The following is a 19,134-nucleotide window of genomic DNA, read 5'->3' on the forward strand; positions in this document are numbered from 1 at the left end:
AGTTTACACTTTTTGGGGTTTCTTTGATTATTGGACGTAGAGTAATTCACTTGTTTAAAATATTTGTAATTTGATACAATTCTAAGCTAAACAAAACAATTTAACAAAACAAAATGGAAACCAAACCAGGATAAAACGAGGCTGAATTCAGGCCAAAGTGAAAATATTCTGGAACATTTCCCTGTCTTGTGTGTGTGTCCAGGTCCTGATCTCCAGCTGCTCCCTGTGCACCTCCTGCGGCACTCTGGTTTACGACGAGGAGATCATGGCCGGATGGAGCGCAGACGACTCCAACCTTAACTCCACCTGCCCCTTCTGCTCCTGCACCTTCCTTCCACTGCTCAACGTCGAGATCCGGGATTTCAGGGGCCCAGGGAGGTAACCAACCTATGAAGCCCCGCCAACTGCTGCCGTGTACGGCTAGCCTGGTCCGTGCGCTCCAGAGCCTCCAGGACAGCCGGGCCAAACGCCTTAGTTCCCTTGAAATGAGGGTGAAAGCCTGCAAGGAGGCGTCAACCAGCCCAAGTATTGGCTGGTCCACCTGAACCGTCTCGAGTAAAACAGACAGGCCTAACATCAAATGAGACAAGGAGTTCCTTATACGACCCATACGAGCTCCCATGCCTTACAAAGCAGGTTGTGTGTACTGGACCGGGACTGGCCCGGGACAGGACAAGGACTTGACCTGGACTGGACAAGGACCTGGACTGGACCGGGACTGGACCTGGACCTGGATTGGACCAGGGATCGACTTGGATTGGACCATACCTGGACCTGGAATGGGCAGGGACCAGGATTGGACCATACCTGGACCTGGACTGGACCGGGACCAGGCCCGGGACTGGACCAGGACTGGAACGTGACTGGACCAGGGATGGACCTGGATTGGACCGGTGCTGGACCTGGACCGGACCGGGACCAGGATTGGACCATACCTGGACCTGGACTGGACCGGGACCAGGATTGGACCATACCGGGACCAGGCCCCGGACTGGTCAGGGACATGACTGGACCGGGATTGGACCGGGATCGCACTGGGACCAGGACTGGGCCGCTACTGGACCTGGACCAGGACTTGACCGGGACTGAATATGAACCTGGACAGGGGATTAGACCATACCGGGACCCGGGACTGGACCTTGACTGGACCAGTGGCGACTGGTGATTAAAAATATAGGGGGGGCTGTTTGACATTTTTTTAATGTCCAAATGTGAATATTTTACATTGACTGTATTTTAAATGGTTGTGGTTTCAGGGACCGCGGCATTTCCCTTATAGCCCGTTATAGCCTCATGGCTAACCCTGACCTTAACCTTAACCCGGTGCGGTCTAAAACGGCACTAAAACGCGGTCAAATAGCGGCGCAGTTTCAGGAGCCGCGGCGCGCGGCCGGCACAAAAATAACATGGCTTTTTCGGCCGCGGGGATTTTGGAGGACATGTCTCCTGGGCCAACATTCTGCTACCGCTACGCGATCACCTGTTTTTACTTTTACAAGCCATATTTATGTGATGAGCTTCTACCAGTCAGAAGAACAGTGAGGACACGTGTAACTACATTATCTTACTCCAATTTGGATCTTTTGGAATCAGGGCCGGCCCAAGCCTTCAGGGGGCCCTAAGCGAAAACATTTTTGGGGGCCCCTCACCACGTCATCAGAATCAGTTTTATTGCCATTGTCAGTAAACAATTCACATATGGGAACTTTCTTCAACGCAAACAAAGCGCACCCAAACTCCAGGGCATATGTTTGCCAGTTAGTTTATTCTCAGCACCTCACAAGCTCAAATATTGATAACTTAAATCCCACAATGCAACTTGGTATTCCGCTGACATCACCTCTACTCCCTGTACAAATAACACACGTCCCAGATACGTTTTTGGGCATATTTGTGGGCGTTAAGGGTCTACAGCCACATTAGCAGTTTAAATTAATGAACAGGGGGGGTCTGGGGGAGATTTTCAGACCTTTTTGGGTCTTCTGGTGCATTTTAATGTGGTCCATAATGCTATAAAATGATGATGTGATGAAACTGTGCCAGGAGAAAAATGATTAAAGCCAGTTATTAATACATTAGTGTACTAAATTACTCAATACAATAATGGCTATGAAAAATAATTATGATCAAATTGATTCATTTTAACTGAAAATGTAAAATTAATAGTTATCCTTACAAATTTATCTTTTACTGCTCCCAACTGTTACTTCTTGCTAAAGTGACAAAACAAGTTATATTAAATTAAACAAATGGCATCAGCATTCCTTGATAACACTCATAAAGCTACACAGTGCAAACATGTTATTCCCAGAGAATGAACAGAACGAGAAGTGAAGGTCCAAACCTCGCTATTGTGAAGAGACTGCGTTTCTGCAACTTTGTCACTTTTATATAAAAATATATAGTATTATTCTATAACAGACGTAATCATAATATGTCTGGTTATTTTTCACTATCAATTTATTATAATTTATAACAAATAGTCTAATGATGCTTTTTAAATCAATTTAAATGTTTTATTGCTCTATTAAAAGTTAATTACAATATAAATGTTTGTTCTGATCAGAACATCACACACTGGACTCCTGCATGAAACAATGCTGCGATGTGATTGGCTGATGGACCTTACACGCATAAACCTTTACGTTCCTCTCATTCCACGTTAAGAAGTAAAACAGACATCACGAGTCACGATTGAGCTCACACATGGTGATGTGAGAGAGAGGGACGCAAACTCAAACCCGCTCATCTCTGACTGAGGCTGCACAGGGGCCCTGCTCAGGGGCCCGGGACAGGGGCACACTGTTCACTCCAAAGTCTCACGTCAGAGGTTCTGGACGAGACGGCGCTCGTCCGGACCGAATCTCCGTCCTATTAGTGACCCGGGGCATAGACGCCACCTCACCGGCCTCACCTGCAGCTAACACTACCGGGCTGGTGTAAATGTTAAGCTTATTATCTTTCATTCAGACATATTGTGCGCGGGGCAGAGCTCTCCTCGCCTCGAGCCTGAGCGAACTAACGTGACAGAATCGTGTTGTTTCAAACAGCAGCATTAACCGTCTCTTTGTAAGAGAAGTTCAATACCTGGAGAGTGTTGTTGAGTTTGCAGTTTCTTTACATCGTCAAGAAGTTTCTTCTTTCGTTTTTCGGCATCGGGGGGATATATTCCTCTGGACATGACATGAGGACCACGTTCTGTTGTGTTTATGTTTTGCTCTCGTTCTGCTCGCGCACAATGAAGTTGCCCAATCAGCGCAGGTTTGGTGTCTTGGTTGCCAGATTGTCATTACAAATAAATGCAGTTTGTGCGTTATGTTACCGCTGTGTTTGCTGCCGCGCCAGCAGCGCTATTACACTAGTGGCGCACGCTGCGCTTGCACTTCGCATAAGACGGGTTGCCAGATTGGGGGCCCTATTAACGCATCGGGGCCCTACGCGGCTGCTTAGTTCGCTTATAGGCTGGGCCGGCCCTGTTTGGAATAGAACACTTAATAATGTACAAACGCGTCTTGAGAACATTTCGCCTTCCGAGCTGAATCAAATGGAAGCCCAACCCCCGCCCACTTCCGTGCATACCCTGGCACCGGTCCGTGAAAATAAAACCCACATTATTCCGGTCCGTGGTGCAAAAAAGGTTGGGGACCCCTGATTTATAGCATTTTTTTCATGGGTGTTCTAATAACCAAACCATCTATTAATGAAAAGAAGTGAGATTATATTCTCTAAAACAAACTCATTTTAACTGCACTTAAACAAGAATTAATCTTCAATAACAGCATAGTAATAGCACAATCAGACGCATGCCGCTGTTTATTTGTGCACAAACTAATTAGAAGTGCTTCACAGAACAGGAAAATATGAAGTAAACCACAAAACGCCAAAACAGTTATAGAGTGCAGTCAGTCATATGCACAGCCAAACAAAACAGTTTTTATCTTAGATTTGAACATTGTCAGAGTAGAACCTGTCTCACATCTTTAGGAAGACTGTTCCAGATTTTAGCTGCATAAAACTGACATGTTAACCTTTAGTCCTGAGTCATTTGTATACAAATGTGGCTCTTCTTTCCTTTTGGGTTGCAAACGTTTCAATAACTTTTGTGTTAAAGTTAGGCATGTCTTTGACCATTTTTTTAAATAGATAACATAAGATGACAATTTGTCTTGAATCTCCTGTCTGACCTTAATAGGGGGCTGGTCCCGTCCACTCAGCCAAAGGTCTTCTTTCGAAAGGCTTCTGAAGCCGAGATCGCACAGTCGCTTTCCCTGACGCCGCCATGTTTCCGTGTGAGTTGTGCGCATGGGTGCGCACACCTGTTGCGCTGTGTCTCTCCGCTCTCCAGCGTAAAAAGCGTAGCTCCATGGCGTACCTTCTACGTTAAAATGGGAGCTCGAGAAAGTGCTCCTCAGTCGCTATTTTCCTATGGCATTTTCCATAGTGACGTCACTTTTGATTGTGATTTGATTAGCTAAAAATCCCCATTACTTTTCTATGGGGATCTGGGGTGCTTTTCAAACTGCCCCACGGCTACGTAGAAAAGAGACATAGGCTGCGCCACGCAGCAGACCGCACGGCGCGCAAAACAAATTATATATATATATATATATATATATATATATATATATATATATATATATATATATATATATATATAATATATAATTATATATATATAATATATATAATTATATATATATATATATATATATATATATATAATATATAAAATATATATATATATTTATATATATATTTTATTATTTTACACATTTACACTAATAAGAATATAAGATATTTCTGAATAAATTATATTGTTTTTAGACACACAAAATTGGCGTAGTTGGCTGATTGACAGGGGGGGGCGCCCCAGCGCCCATAATGGACCAGCCGCCACTGGACCTGGTCCCTGACTGGACCTGGTCCCTGACTGGACCGGGACTGTACGGGACATGACTGCACCGGGACAGGACCAGGACTGGACTGGGACCAGGACTGGACCGCGACTGGACCTGGACCAGGACTGGACCGCGACTGGACCTAGACCAGGACTTGACCTGGACTTGACCGCGACTGGACCTGGACCAGGACTGGACCGGGACTGAATATGAACCCGGACCGGGATTTGACCTGGACCTGGACTGGGACTGGACCGGGACTGAACCAGGACTGGACTTTAACAAAGGCTAATCCAATCAAATGCTGACAAAACTGAAAATATCAACAACAACAAAAAAGTTTTCCAAACAGTTTTGTAGTTCCCTGGGAGAACAGCAGGGGTTATGAGGTTTAATTGTGAAATTACTGTAAAATTTCCATATACATATTTTTTTGTAGTTGTAGAAAAAGCTTCAGTTGTAGTCATCCGGACTCGGTTAGAAAAAATAGACGTTTCGACTCTCATCCAAGAGTCATTGTCAATAAAAGAATTTAGGTCGAGAACTCCGATATTTATACTATTCTGTGGTAAGTCCAGCCCAGAGTTGTTTGTTTCAACAGAAACTTAGCCTATTCAACCCTTTAATGGGCTATTAGTCTCCCCTTTGTCTTTGTGAGACCCTGGCTCACCCAACCTGAGTACCTGATTAGCATCTAAATGTCCTGGTACTGGTCCTCTAACTCTCCAGGGGTTCAGATCTTTCAAAGAGGAGTTAAGGAAGCTATTTTTGTTAAAAAAGAAAAACCTTCTTAAAACAGAAACGGAGGGCTAAGGTTTTTTGTAGTCTACAATGGTATTCTGAACCCCTGGAGAGTTAGAGGACCAGTACCAGGACATTTAGATGCTAATCAGGTACTCAGGTTGGGTGAGCCAGGGTCTCACAAAGACAAAGGGGAGACTAATAGCCCATTAAAGGGTTGAATAGGCTAAGTTTCTGTTGAAACAAACAACTCTTTCCTCTTCAGGAAGGCTCCTCCCAATGGGCTGGACTTACCACAGAATAGTATAAATATCGGAGTTCTCGACCTAAATTCTTGACAATGACTCTTGGATGAGAGTCGAAACGTCTATTTTTTCTAACTGAGTCCAGATGACTACAACTGAAGCTTTTTCTACAATGGAACACGCCTGGACGAATGAGGGATTACACCGACATTTTTTTGTAGCATTTTTTATTTTAAAAACTCTCTACGAGCAGACCTGAGCTAGACCTGGGATCAATTGAATTAACTGTGGTCACTCTTTTCAGAATCTTCCTGAGGACAAGTGCTGAGGACCCCAGCAGCTCCTCGTACTCTGCCTGCAGTACACTGAACTCGGGCATGACGTCACTGTCCCCTCGCACTAGAGCTCGGTCCACCAGCTCTCCAGACCTGTGTGCCATGCCTGTATCCAGGTAAAGATACAACAGACAACGGGTTACATGGGACTAGGTTTTAGAAACTAATTAGGGAACTAATAAAGAACAGAAGATCTAAACCAGGTCTAAAACTAGGTCTGGCCTGAGCGTGGACATGGACTACGTTCACACTGCAGGGTTTGAGGCCCAATTTGGATTTTTGGTTTGAATTGGATTTTTTGTGGTCTTTCACGTCACAAACAAAATGCGACTGCCGTTTGTGTATGGTGTGAACAGAATGCAGCTTGATGTGTCCTGCATGCGCACAAAAGAACACGTCATACGTAGTGCACTGTGTTTACGGAAGTAAATAAGGCACGTTACCTGGCCACGTCCACTCCTTTTATTGATGTCCTTGTTTTCTTTAAATTCCGCACGAAGGCTTTTTATTTCTGCTATCATTGCAACCAGGAGTGCTGAATTCCTCGCTCGGCCAACTCCTTCGTAATCTCCTTCGCCCGATTATAGTATGAACCCTTTGTTTTTTCCTAAATTAATTTGTCACCCGGCATATTGATTATCTCACAAACTTCTTCCACTGACAGTTTTCGGCTCCTTCGTCTGCCATTTCTCTCCACTTTGACTCAGAATTGTGACGTTTATCCCGGAAAGGTTGCCTATTGATGACATTTAGGTCGGATCTGGAGACCTGAGCGTTCAGACTGAAGTCACATTCTAAAATGATGGATACATATCTGATTTATTTCCACATCGGATTTAAAATAATCAGATGTTTGCTGTTCACACTGCCCTGAAATATAGGATTCACGTCACATATGGGCAAAAAAATCTGAATTGACCTGCAGTGTGATCGTAGCCTAAGTCCTGGACCATATCCAAGGACTAAACTAGAACAAAACCTGAACTAACGTGTTTTAGTTTTTGCAGAGCTGGTGTGTCCCCGAGAGTTGCAGTTCCCTTGGACAGACACCAAAGGGCATCGTCTCCCGCGCAGAGCTTCAGTGACATCAGAGACCCACAGCTCCTCCCCAAATCTGTCCCTCTGTCGGAGAGTCTGCCCTGCCTCAGTCACGATCTGGTAAGAGTCCGGACCGAGTCTGAACCACGGTCTGAACCACGGTCTGAACCTGGGTCTGAACCTGGGTCTGAACCTGGGTCTGAACCTGGGTCTGAACCTGGGTCTAGACCAGGACTTTAATCCTTTGTGCCTGTGTGTTTCAGGATGCTCTGGATTGGACTCTGCTCCACCCTGAGCCGGTTACAGTACCGTACCTGAGTCCTCTGGTTCTGTGGAAGGAACTAGAGAGTCTCCTGGAGAACGAGGGCGCGTCGTGCCTCAGTGAGCCCTCGCTGGTGGACCTTCACCCAATCCTCTTCTGGAACCTGCTGTGGTTCTTCAGACGTCTGCAGTTGCCCTCACACCTGCCCGGCCTGGTGCTTAGCTCAGAGCACTGCAACAGAGACGCAACGGTGAGCAGCAGGGAGCATTGCACACAACTCAACATCAAATCATCTGAGTAGAACCCAAAATAACAAAGATCAGATCAAATCTCAACAAAAGGATATAAAATCAACAATAAAACTGGAGGCGAAGGGGGGACTACAGAGGAATTTTCCTGTCGAGCCAAGTTTTTACCCTGGTTTGTTTCATCTCTGTGTTGAAAACGAAAGTTACGACTGTAACTATGAATCCCGGATGACCGCCAGAGGCGGTGCACCCCAGGAAGACGAGCGAACTCGCAGCACCGACTGTATCACAGTCACAGGTAGGGCTGAACGATTTGGAGAAATAATCTAATCGCGATTTTTTCCCCCAATATTGCGATTGCTATTTAATGTGCAATTTTTTTTATTGTATCCTATTTTTTTTCGGAAGAAAACGTAATGAATGACTTAAATAAGACCAACACAATATTCCCGGCTCCATTGCGATTTAATTGCAAATGCGATTAATCGTTCAGGTTACAAGCGGCAAAACAAACCCAAATTTGTGGAAATGGCAATATATTAGCCGAACAACAACCACATATACAACCTGCATGCGAGAAGGTGTAAAGGGACTGAGCTACCGGTGTCACGTGACTATATAGACCCACATGAGCCACCGTCTCCTTCTTTCTTTGCTTGTGTTGACTGACTTTTATCTCATCTTTGTGTTCAAACTGACTTTTCTCTGGTTCTTGTGTGCGAAGTAACTTTTCTCTCGTTGTTGTGCTCAAACTGACTTTTCTCTCATTCTTGTGTTTGAACTGACTTTTCTCTCATTTGTGTGTTCAAACTGACTTTTCTCTCATTCTTGTGTTCAAACTGACTTTTCTCTCGTTCTTGTGTTAAAACTGACTTTTCTCTCGTTCTTGTGTTCAAACTGTTTTTTCTCTCATTCTTATGTGAAATGCAGGCTCCTCGTGAGTTCATGTCTGACGATGGCAAACATGTTCTGGTCCAGATCCTGTGGGACAATCTCAAACTTCACCAGGATCCTCTGCAGCCGCTCTACCTGCTCTGGAACTCCTACAGTAAGAGCTGCCAAACTCATTTTGGGTCGCGTGCTGAAAATAACATAAAATCTATTAAAATACCTAAATCATTTTCATAGTTTAGTCATGTCTGTGGCACAAATCTGCAGCAGGTGAAATACTTTGAGTTCATATTTATGCCCGACCGTGGAAAAAACAGGAACAAGTCTCCCCAGAGACATTTTGAGTTATTCACAGATTCTGAAAGTGTACTTTCAAAGCTATCCAATGATCTCTCACTCATGTAGATCAGAAATATGGTCCATGGTAGTGCACAGGTTGTTATTAAATATTTGAATAAGTTGTGGTCATTTGAATGTAAACCCCTCTGAGAGTTGTTAATTGAGAAAAATGCCTCCAAAGATTCTCACCTGAGTGAGCAAATGAGCCCCCCTGAGTCACAGGGGGGCTCATTTGCATCTCATTGAGATAAGCCCTCCTCCTGTCACACTGACATTGATGTAGTGTTATTTTCCTTAGGACTTAAACTGGACTTGAATCAGAATTAGAGGGTACTTTATTAAAATGGAAATGCTTTTATTACAAAAGGCCCTGAATAGCATGCATTAATACACAGTGGTCCTTAAAAGCTGCAGCCTTTGCCTCCAATGCAACACGTTCAGCTTTTATGAGCAGATGGCCAATGTTAGATGCACTGTCACTGGGCCAGTGACTGTTTACATTCTCATCTATTTCATTGTTTGTTTTGCCACAACTTAAAACCCACTTCTTTGCCTCAGTAATGTAATTATTAATCATTAGCATTTTTGCCTTGAACCAAATGTTATGTTTTTCACATTCATCAGCTGGTAACAACCTCAGTAAAGATTAATTGACCATTAGATTCACCATTTTCTATAAAACTCTGCATTGTCCGTTTAATATTAGAGGCCTTATTTAGCAATGATTTCCTATTAGTCTGCACTCAACAGTTCCAGCCTGAAGCAGCGTTTTAGCTTAGCTTAGCTTCGCCCCGTCCGGCTCCGGTAGCCTGCGGCAGTGTCCTCCACGCGGTGATGTCTCCAAGAATATACAGGTCTACAGCGCTGTCCACGTCCTCGGTCCTTCCACATAACATCCAACAGTTGACCCGGTTTTTGACATATAAACAAAATAAAGAGAGGGTTTGCAGCTTGTTCTTCATTTCGTCTTTTCCCCCTGCAAATGGGCCAGGGCGTGACGCTATCATGACGCTGAATAAGTAGCCATGTGTGTCGCAGCTCATTGGCTGACTAAAATAACAAAGCTTGCTCGTGCAGTTCATATTGAAATTAGGTAACACCTCCCCAGCGTCCGATATATAAGCTGAAAACTACCCAACTTTAACGGCTTAATGTATACTTTTAAGGCAACCAATACTGTTATCTGAAACATGGAGCGGCTTCTTCGTGACTTCAACTTGCACATTCTGCAAGAAAACAAAAATTACTCTTTTGAAAAAAAAAAAGATTAAAAGCTGTTTTGCGCAGTTGCGTCCACGCCAACTTGTTGCGGTTTTCCGTTGTCTTCAGGCACATTTAGTCATTAGCAGTTTGATCAGAAATCAATACATGTAAATGATAAATGTTCTGTGGGCCAGATTAAAACATCTGAGGGGCCTGATACGACCACTCCTGCTTTAGGGCAGAACAGAAACACTTTAAAGTTTTTTTCTGAACTAGTGATTTGACCATGAATATACCATACTTTTCGGTCTATACAGCGCTCCTGATTTAAAGCCGCACACTCGAAAGAAAATGGAAATTACATATACGGGCCGCACCTGTCAATAAACCGCAGCGGCCCACGCTATAACATAGGATATTCACACATAAATAAATACGGTAGTGACGCGTCTTTTGAACCAACAGCAGTGCACCTGCAGCCGCTGTACTTTGGGACTAATTAGACTAATTAAGTGAATATGAGTAGGATTATAATAAAACACACAACATTTTGAAGTTTAACTTTTGTTCTTGATTACTCTGTATGAACTGATTTACCTGTCTCTGTGTCTTCACATCTGGTTCATCTGCTCCTGAGCTTGCAGGAGCAGATGCTAGCTTAACAATATTTACACAGAAATATGGTCCATGGTAGTGCACAGGTTGTCATTTCACCCGTGAGTCAGGTCTGGCCAAGAGAGTCTCATTTCAATATATTGCATGTTTTCGCGCTGTCTTTGTATTCTGCCGCGTCTAGATTCACTTCCTACTAATTTCTCTGTGAATACAAGTCTGAATGTAATCAAACACAGCATTTCGAAGATAAAATACACAAAAGTTGTCTTCTTCTACATTGTGTCAAACGCTTGTGCTTCCTGCTAGATTGCTTTGGCTCGAGCCATGCCATGGAATGGAATGCGTCTTTGTTCTTGACAGGTTTCTTAATATTCTTATTCTTAGTAGGCCCGAGTCCTTGGGACTTATTGATATTGTACCCGGGGGCTGGAAAAACGCAAAAATAGAGTAGAAAACATAAATGGATATGCTCGTGAGTGGTATCAAAAATTAGAACTCCGTGAGTTCTAATTTTGGTGGACAAAACGAACATGTCCTAACACGAAAATTAGAACTCTGTGAGTTCTAATTTTGAGTGAAGGTTTCGTGAAAAAATATTGAAAGACGGCTCAGTAGCGCCACCTCAAAAATCAAATAACATGGGGCCAATGGGAGCCCGAAGCCAAAAACAGTGGCAGTACAAATATGATGCTCACTCAAAAAAATAGTTCATGGCAGGACATGTAAAAAATAATATTATGACCCCATCCTAAGTCATACAGGAAGTCGGCCATATTGGATAAGCGCGGGGCTGACAAAAGTGCGCCTCGTCATACATTTGGCATTTTCTCTTACAGTTTTCATCGAAATCACTTCAAACTTGACCACAAGACACAAAACCCATGAGCAATGTAGTGTTTTGAATATGAAGCTCTCTAGCGCCCTCTAGCGCCTTCTCCAAATTTGATTTAAAAAAATTCATAAAAGACGTGTCCGTTTTGTCCACCTCATTCCTCATTGTAGAGGCAAAAGCTTAAACCTCAATACTGTTCATTTTCTGTTTTACAAACCTTTTTTTGAATTAGTTTTTTTTTTAATTTATACAACGTATAAATAAAAAAAAAAGGTTTGTAAAACAGAAAATGAACTGTCACCTACGATTTGTCTTAGACAACTGAAAAAAATTGTAACAGGTTAATTTGTGACCGGGCACAATATGACAAAATCTAACCCTAACCCATTGTGATTTTTTAAACAAAATCGCAATTTTTGTTAATTTTTCCCAAAAATCTATGTTTCGTAGTAATTTTTGTCATTTGGTCTGATAATTTTTTGCCATTTTAAACAAAAAGCCAATGACAACATACATCTAGCTGCAAGCATGTTACCATGGCAACATGACAACACTTTCATAGATTTACATGCGTTTTGGATTACAGGCCTTTTGAATGGGATTAAAACATGTACTTTTGGTCTCTCTCACCTGGAAAAGCCTGGCAGCTCTGTGAGGATCCTGTTCTTCGATCTTTCCAGCGCCTTCCAACACCATCCAGCCGCTGCTCCTGAGGCACAAGCTGGAGACGGCTGGTGTGGAGTATGACCTGGCAGAGTGGATCCTGGACTACCTCACAGACCGACCCCAGTTTGGACTTTGTGTCTGACACTCGGACCTGCAGTGTGGAGGCGCCCCAGGGCACTGTCCTCGCGCCCTTTCTCTTCACCCTTTACACTGCAGACTTCAGACACGACACGGACAGCTGTGTCCTGCAGAAGTTCTCTGATGACTCTGCCATCATTGGACTCATCACGGACGACGATGATGCGGAGTACAGAGGACTGGCGCAGGACTTTTCGGACTGGTGTCAGCGGAACCACCTCCTCATCAACGCGGGGAAGACCAAGGAGATGGTGGTGGATTTCCGCAGACGCCACCCCACTGCCCCCTCACCAGTGAACATCCAGGGACGGGACATTGAGAGAGTGGACTCATACAAGTACCTGGATGTTCATCTGAACCACAAACTGGACTGGACTCATAACACAGACGCACTGTACAGGAAGAGCCAGAGTTGGCTCTACTTCCTGAGGAGACTCAGGTCTTTTGGAGTGACAGGGCCACTCCTGAAGACCTTCTACAACTCTGTGGTGGCATCAGCCCTCCTGTACGGTGTGGCCTGCTGGAGCAGCAGCTTCACAGAGAGGGAGAGGAAGAAGCTGGACAAAGTCATCAAGAAGTCCAGCTCCATCCTGGGCTGTGCTCTGGACTCGGTGCAGGAGGTGGGGGACAGAAGGGTCCTGGCTAGATTCACATCTATGCTTGACCATGAGTCTCACCCCCTGCAGGACACTCTGTCCGCTCTGGAGAGCAGCTTCAGTGAGAGACTGATCCACCCTCGCTGTGTGAAGGAAAGGTTTCGTAGGTCTTTCCTTCCTGTTGCCGTCAGACTTTATAACAAACACTGTTAGTCCTGAACACTCGCAATACTGACCTAACCATGTGCAATTACTGTTGTGATTCATGTGCAATTACTGTGCAATTACTGTGAAATTCATGTGCAATCCATGTGCCGTCATGACACATATTCATGTGCAATTACTGTTGTGATCACATGCAATGGTATTTATGTATTTATTTATTTGTCTATGGGAGTTTTTGTTTATAGGAGATCTTCTACTGAAAGTTGTTTATAGGAGATCTTCTACTGAAAGTGTTTTTCAAACTTTCTATAAGTGATCCGTTCTTTTCTTCTGTATCTACCTCTGTATCTACCTGCGTTGCACCAATGGAATTTCCCCATGTGGAACAATAAAGGATTATCTTATCTTATCTTAAACAGTTAAAATTAGGCACATACTCTCCATATCATAACATAAAAGCCAGTGGGGACATAACTTTAGCTCGAACTGTGCGGTTGTGAACATGTTGAATAAAGTATTATACAGTTTGTACTGCTTGTGAGGAAGGGGTGATGTAGGCGGGGGATTAGAGGTGTGCTCTTCGCGGTGGCAAGTACCCCGCGGTCGCAAGGGGGGCGAGGGCTTTTATTGCCGCGTGCGGCTTTAATTATTGTTGTTGTTGTTTTATGGCGGTTGGCATCCAAGTTGTTGTTGTTTTATGGCGGTTGGCATCCAAGTGTTGCATTACCGCCAGACTTTATTCCTCAGACTTTGTCGTAGTCCGTAAAAGTACTCCTTCCATTGCTTTGGTGTTACAAAGCCCATAAGGTCATGATATTTCTTTGTGACTTGTCGTAGAATAGTTGTTGTTTCAGAGACCGACCGGCTTTATTCCAGGGAGACTCTTCTTCAACTTCCTCTCCTTCTTTGACGTTCGGTGCTTCCACCGTACAGCTTTATTCTTTAGGCTTCATTCTATAGGCTTTAATATTTCCACTGATGTCGCTGCTTGGTAGCTGTGCGTCTACGAGACTGGACGAGGACAGGAGACCACCCCCACCCCCATCTCGTCACTCTGATCACTCTGACTCCCCAAAAGCAGACCCCCATCACTCCGACACCCATTTAGCGCCTTTAGCCTGTTTTCTATATCTGCCCCATCAAGCTCTTTTGTTCCAAGGAATCTCCCTGCAGCTTTAGCAATGATCCTGATCCTTTCAGTTCTGCTTTGAGTCTGAGCAGCACAGTTTATAACATCCACCACAAAGAGTCCAAATCCTCTCTATCCACAACCAGGGTATTATCATTAATTCTGGAACCTTCACACTTCTTGGGAGCCTCGCTGGCCTTTCTCATTTCGCCCTGGCTGGGAGCAGCGCTGGCTCCTCTCTCTGTATTTACTCCAAGTGTTGCATTACCGCCAGACTTTATTCCTCAGACTTTGTCGTATTCCTCAGACTCTGTCGTAGTCCGTAAAAGTACTCCTTCCATTGCTTTGGTGTTACAAAGCCCATGAGGTAATGATATGTCTTTGTGACTCGTCGTAGAATTGTTGTTGTTGTTGGCATCCTGGACGACACAACACAGGGCTGGGTAAACGTTTATAGAGGTGGGGGGTGTTGGAGACTGAGCCGAGGATGAGGAGCAAGAGGATGTTCTAACGCGCTTGGGCTTCATGGGCTTAGAAACGCCAAAGTGATGGAAGAAGGACTTCTAAAGGATAAAACGACAAAGACGTCCCATGACCTCATGGGCTTTGTAAAACAACAAAGACGTCCCATGACCTCATGGGCTTTGTACTTCCAAAGCACCGAACGTCAAAGAGGGAGAGGAAGATGAAGAAGAGTCTCCCTGGAAAAAAAGCCGGTCACAAAGACATATCATGACCTCATGGGCTTTGTAACACCAAAGCAATGGAAGGAGTACTTTTACGGACTACGACAGTCTGAGGACTACGAAAAGTCTGAGGAATAAAGTCTGGCGGTAATGCAACAATTGGATGCCAACTGCCATAAAACAACAACAACAACAACAACAACAACATGAAAGAAATTGTGGGCTTTGAGCTCCTGTGTTTCTGAAGAATGAAGTATAAAGAATAAAGTCTGGCGGTAATGCAACGCTTGCATACCAGTCTGGCGGTAATGCAACACTCGGATGCCAACCGCCATAAAACAACAACAACAACAACAACAACAATAACATGAAAGGATAAAACAACAACAACAACAACAACATTCCAGTTGAAGAAGAAGAAGAAGAGCTAGTCTCCGGTCTGGAGAGACGGGAGATGGCGGAGGAGAGTGGATCGGTGGTCGAAGACGTTCTGGACGGCGTGGAGGAGCAGCCTTTTCTGGCTGCACGTGCCCGGAAACGTAAAAAGTCCCTTAGCTCGTCCGAGGGTTCTGGGAATGAGCAGCAGGATGAGGCTGAAGCTATTGATATCCGGAGTGAGAGCAGAGACTGTAAGGTGATCATAAAGCTTGCACAGGATAGTGCATCCTTTAAGGAGTGGAATTCAGTGGCATTGTCAAAGAGCCTAACTGTAGCTGTGGGAGTGATCAAGAGTGCGAGTGTCCTTAGAGATGGCTCGCTGCTGGTCGTGTGCAAGGACGCGGCTCAGCAACGGAAGGCAATTGGAACTAAACGTCTGGGTGGAAAGGACATTCTTGTGTCTGATGCTGAAAGAAACACGGTCAGAGGAGTTATCGTAGGTGTCCCTACGGCGACGTCTGTGGATGAAGTTAAGGAGAATTTGACTGGAGCTAAGGTGGTGGACGCTAGGCGGTTGAAGGTGACCCGGTCTGGGGTAAGATGTGACAGCTTGTCGGTAATGGTAACGCTTGAAGGGAGGTGCCTGCCTAGTAAGGTGTTCATTGGGTTCATGTGCCATGACGTTAGGCCATATGTTCCACCGCCCCTGCGTTGCTTTAAGTGCCAGCGCTTTGGGCATATTGCAGCGGTCTGTAGAGGGAGGCAAAGATGTGGTAAATGTGCAGGAGATCACGAGTATGGGAAGTGTGACGTGGGAGCAAAACTGAAGTGCTGTAACTGTGGGGAAGAACATAGCTCTGCCTACGGGGGATGCAGGTTTAGCAAAAGAGCTGCTGAGGTGCATAAAATAAAGGTCTCTCAAGGTGTATCCTATGCAGATGCAGTCAAGAAAGTTTCAAGTAACGAGTTTAGAGTAAATACAGAGAGAGGAGCCAGCGCTGCTCCCAGCCAGGGCGAAATGAGAAAGGCCAGCGTGGCTCCCAAGAAGTGTGAAGGTTTCAAGAGTGGAGGTCCCAAGTGTGCAGGTTCCAGAATTAATGAGAATACCCTGGTTGTGGATAGAGAGGATTTTGTACTCTTTATGGTGGATGTTGTAAACTGTGCTGCTCAGGCTCAAAGCAGAACTGAAAGGATCAGGATCATTGCTAAAGCTGCAGGGAGATTCCTTGGAACAAAGGAGCTTGATTGGGCAGATATAGAAAACAGGCTAAAGGCGCTAAATGGGAGTCGGAGTGATGGGGGTCTGCTTTTGGGGAGTCAGGGTGATCAGAGTGAGATGGGGGTGGGGGTGGTCTCCTGTCCTCGTCCAGTCTCGTAGACGCACGGCTACCAAGCAGCGACATCAGTGGAAATATTAAAGCCTATGGAATGAAGCCTAAAGAATAAAGCTGTACGGTGGAAGCACCAAACGTCAGAGAAGGAGAGGAAGATGAAGAAGAGTCTCCCTGGAATAAAGCCGGTTGTTGTTGTTGTTGTTGTTGTTGTTTTATGGCGGTTGGCATCCAAGTGTTGCATTACCGCCAAACTTTATTCCTCAGACATTGTCGTAGTCCTCAGACTCTGTCGTAGTCCGTAAAAGTACTCCTTCCATTGCTTTGGTGTTACAAAGCCCATGAGGTCATGATATGTCTTTGTGACCGGCTTTATTCCAGGGAGACTCTTCTTCATCTTCCTCTCCTTCTCTGACGTTTGGTGCTTCCACCGTACAGCTTTATTCTTTAGGCTTCATTCCATAGGCTTTAATATTTCCACTGATGTCGCTGCTTGGTAGCCGTGCGTCTACGAGACTGGACGAGGACAGGAGACCACCCCCACCCCCATCTCACTCTGATCACCCTGACTCCCCAAAAGCAGACCCCCATCACTCCGACTCCCATTTAGCGCCTTTAGCCTGTTTTCTATATCTGCCCAATCAAGCTCCTTTGTTCCAAGGAATCTCCCTGCAGCTTTAGCAATGATCCTGATCCTTTCAGTTCCGCCCCGAGTCTGAGCAGCACAGCCCACAACATCCACCATAAAGAGCACAAAATCCTCTCTATCCACAACCAGGGCACTCTCACCAATTCTGGAACCCGCACACCCGGGACCTCCACTCCTGAAACCCTCACACCTCTTGGGAGCCACGCTGGCCTCTCTCATTTCGCCCTGGCTGGGAGCAGCGCTGGCTCCTCTCTCTGTATTTACTCCAAACTCGCCACTTGAAACTTTCTTGACTGCATCTGCACAGGACATACCCTGAGAGACCCCCATTTCCTGCACCTCAGCAGCTCCCTTGCCAAACCTGCATCCCCCGTAGGCAGAGCCACGTTCCTCCCCACAGCTACAGCACCCCAGCCCCGCACCCACGTCACACCTCCCACACCCATGATCTCCCGCACATCCACCACACCCCTGCCTCCCTCCACAGACCGCCGCAACATGCCCAAAGCGCTGGCACCCAAAGCAACGCAGGGGCGGCGGAACACACGGCCCGACGCCACAGCACATGCACCCAATGAACACCCCACCAGGCAGGCACCTCCCCTCAAGTGCCACCACCACCGACAAGCTACCACATCCCAACCCAAACCGGGTCACCCTCAAACGCCCAGCGTCCACCACCGCAACTCCCGTCAAATTCTCCCCAACTTCATCCACAGACGTCGCCGCAGGGACACCCACGACAACTCCTCCGACCGTGCCCCTTTCAGCACCAGACACAAGAATGTCCCTTCCACCCAGACGTCCAGTTCCAATCGCCCTCCGTTGCTGAGCCGCGTCCCCGCACACGACCAGCAGCGAGCCATCCCCAAGGACACCCGCACTCCTGACCACTCCCACAGCCACAGCCAGGCTCCCCGACAACGCCACCGAATTCCACTCCCCAAAGGATGCACCATCCCGTGCAAGCTCCATGATCACCCCACAGTCTCTGCTCCCACCCCGGACACCAACAGCCCCAGCCTCATCCCGCTGCCCATTCCCAGAACCCTCGGACGAGCCAAGGGACCCTCTACGTTTCCGGGCACGTGCAGGCAGAAAAGGCTGCTCCTCCACGCCGTCCAGAACGCCTTCCATCCCCGATCCACTCTCCTCCGCCACCTCCCGTCCCTCCAGCCGTTGTGTCAGAGACCAACCGGCTTTATTGTTGTTGTTGTTGTTGTTGTTGTTGTTTTATGGCGGTTGGCATCCAAGTGTTGCATTACCGCCAGACTTTATTCCTCAGACTTTGTCCCTAAACGTCTGGGTGGAAAGGACATTCTTGTGTCTGATGCTGAAAGAAACACGGTCAGAGGAGTTATCGTAGGTGTCCCTACGGCGACGTCTGTGGATGAAGTTAAGGAGAATTTGACTGGAGCTAAGGTGGTGGACGCTAGGCGGTTGAAGGTGACCCGGGTTGGTCTCTGAAACAACAACAACTATTCTAGTCACAAAGACATATCATGACCTCATGGGCTTTGTAACACCAAAGCAATGGAAGGAGTACTTTTACGGACTACGACAGTCTGAGGACTACGAAAAGTCTGAGGAATAAAGTCTGGCGGTAATGCAACAATTGGATGCCAACCGCCATAAATCAACAACAACAACAACAACAACATTGGGTGGCGGTAACACTTAGATACCAACCACCATAAAACACCAAAGACGAAGAAGAAGAAGGATATGTGAGTGTGAGGAATGACCATG

The 19,134-nt window shown here is 45.8% G+C and overlaps 1 protein-coding gene across 3 annotated transcripts in view; it reads left to right on the top strand.

Moving 5' to 3' along the window:
- Positions 1 to 19,134, top strand: part of LOC140380655 (C-myc promoter-binding protein-like) — a 75,699-nt gene that overhangs the window by 48,771 nt on the left and 7,794 nt on the right. For 2 of the 3 annotated variants that reach the window (XM_072464536.1, XM_072464538.1), the window contains 5 exons: positions 203 to 378; positions 6,189 to 6,335; positions 7,218 to 7,377; positions 7,521 to 7,769; positions 8,698 to 8,815. In XM_072464536.1, coding sequence (XP_072320637.1) covers positions 203 to 378; positions 6,189 to 6,335; positions 7,218 to 7,377; positions 7,521 to 7,769; positions 8,698 to 8,815 — 850 coding nt within the window. The remainder of the gene's footprint in view (positions 1 to 202; positions 379 to 6,188; positions 6,336 to 7,217; positions 7,378 to 7,520; positions 7,770 to 8,697; positions 8,816 to 19,134) is intronic. The other variant, XM_072464537.1, reaches the window with a different exon arrangement.

Source organism: Eucyclogobius newberryi, unplaced genomic scaffold (assembly GCF_026437365.1).
Source record: "Eucyclogobius newberryi isolate DKJ021-1_F unplaced genomic scaffold, fEucNew1.0.hap1 SCAF_5, whole genome shotgun sequence".
Lineage (NCBI taxonomy): Eukaryota > Metazoa > Chordata > Actinopteri > Gobiiformes > Gobiidae > Eucyclogobius > Eucyclogobius newberryi.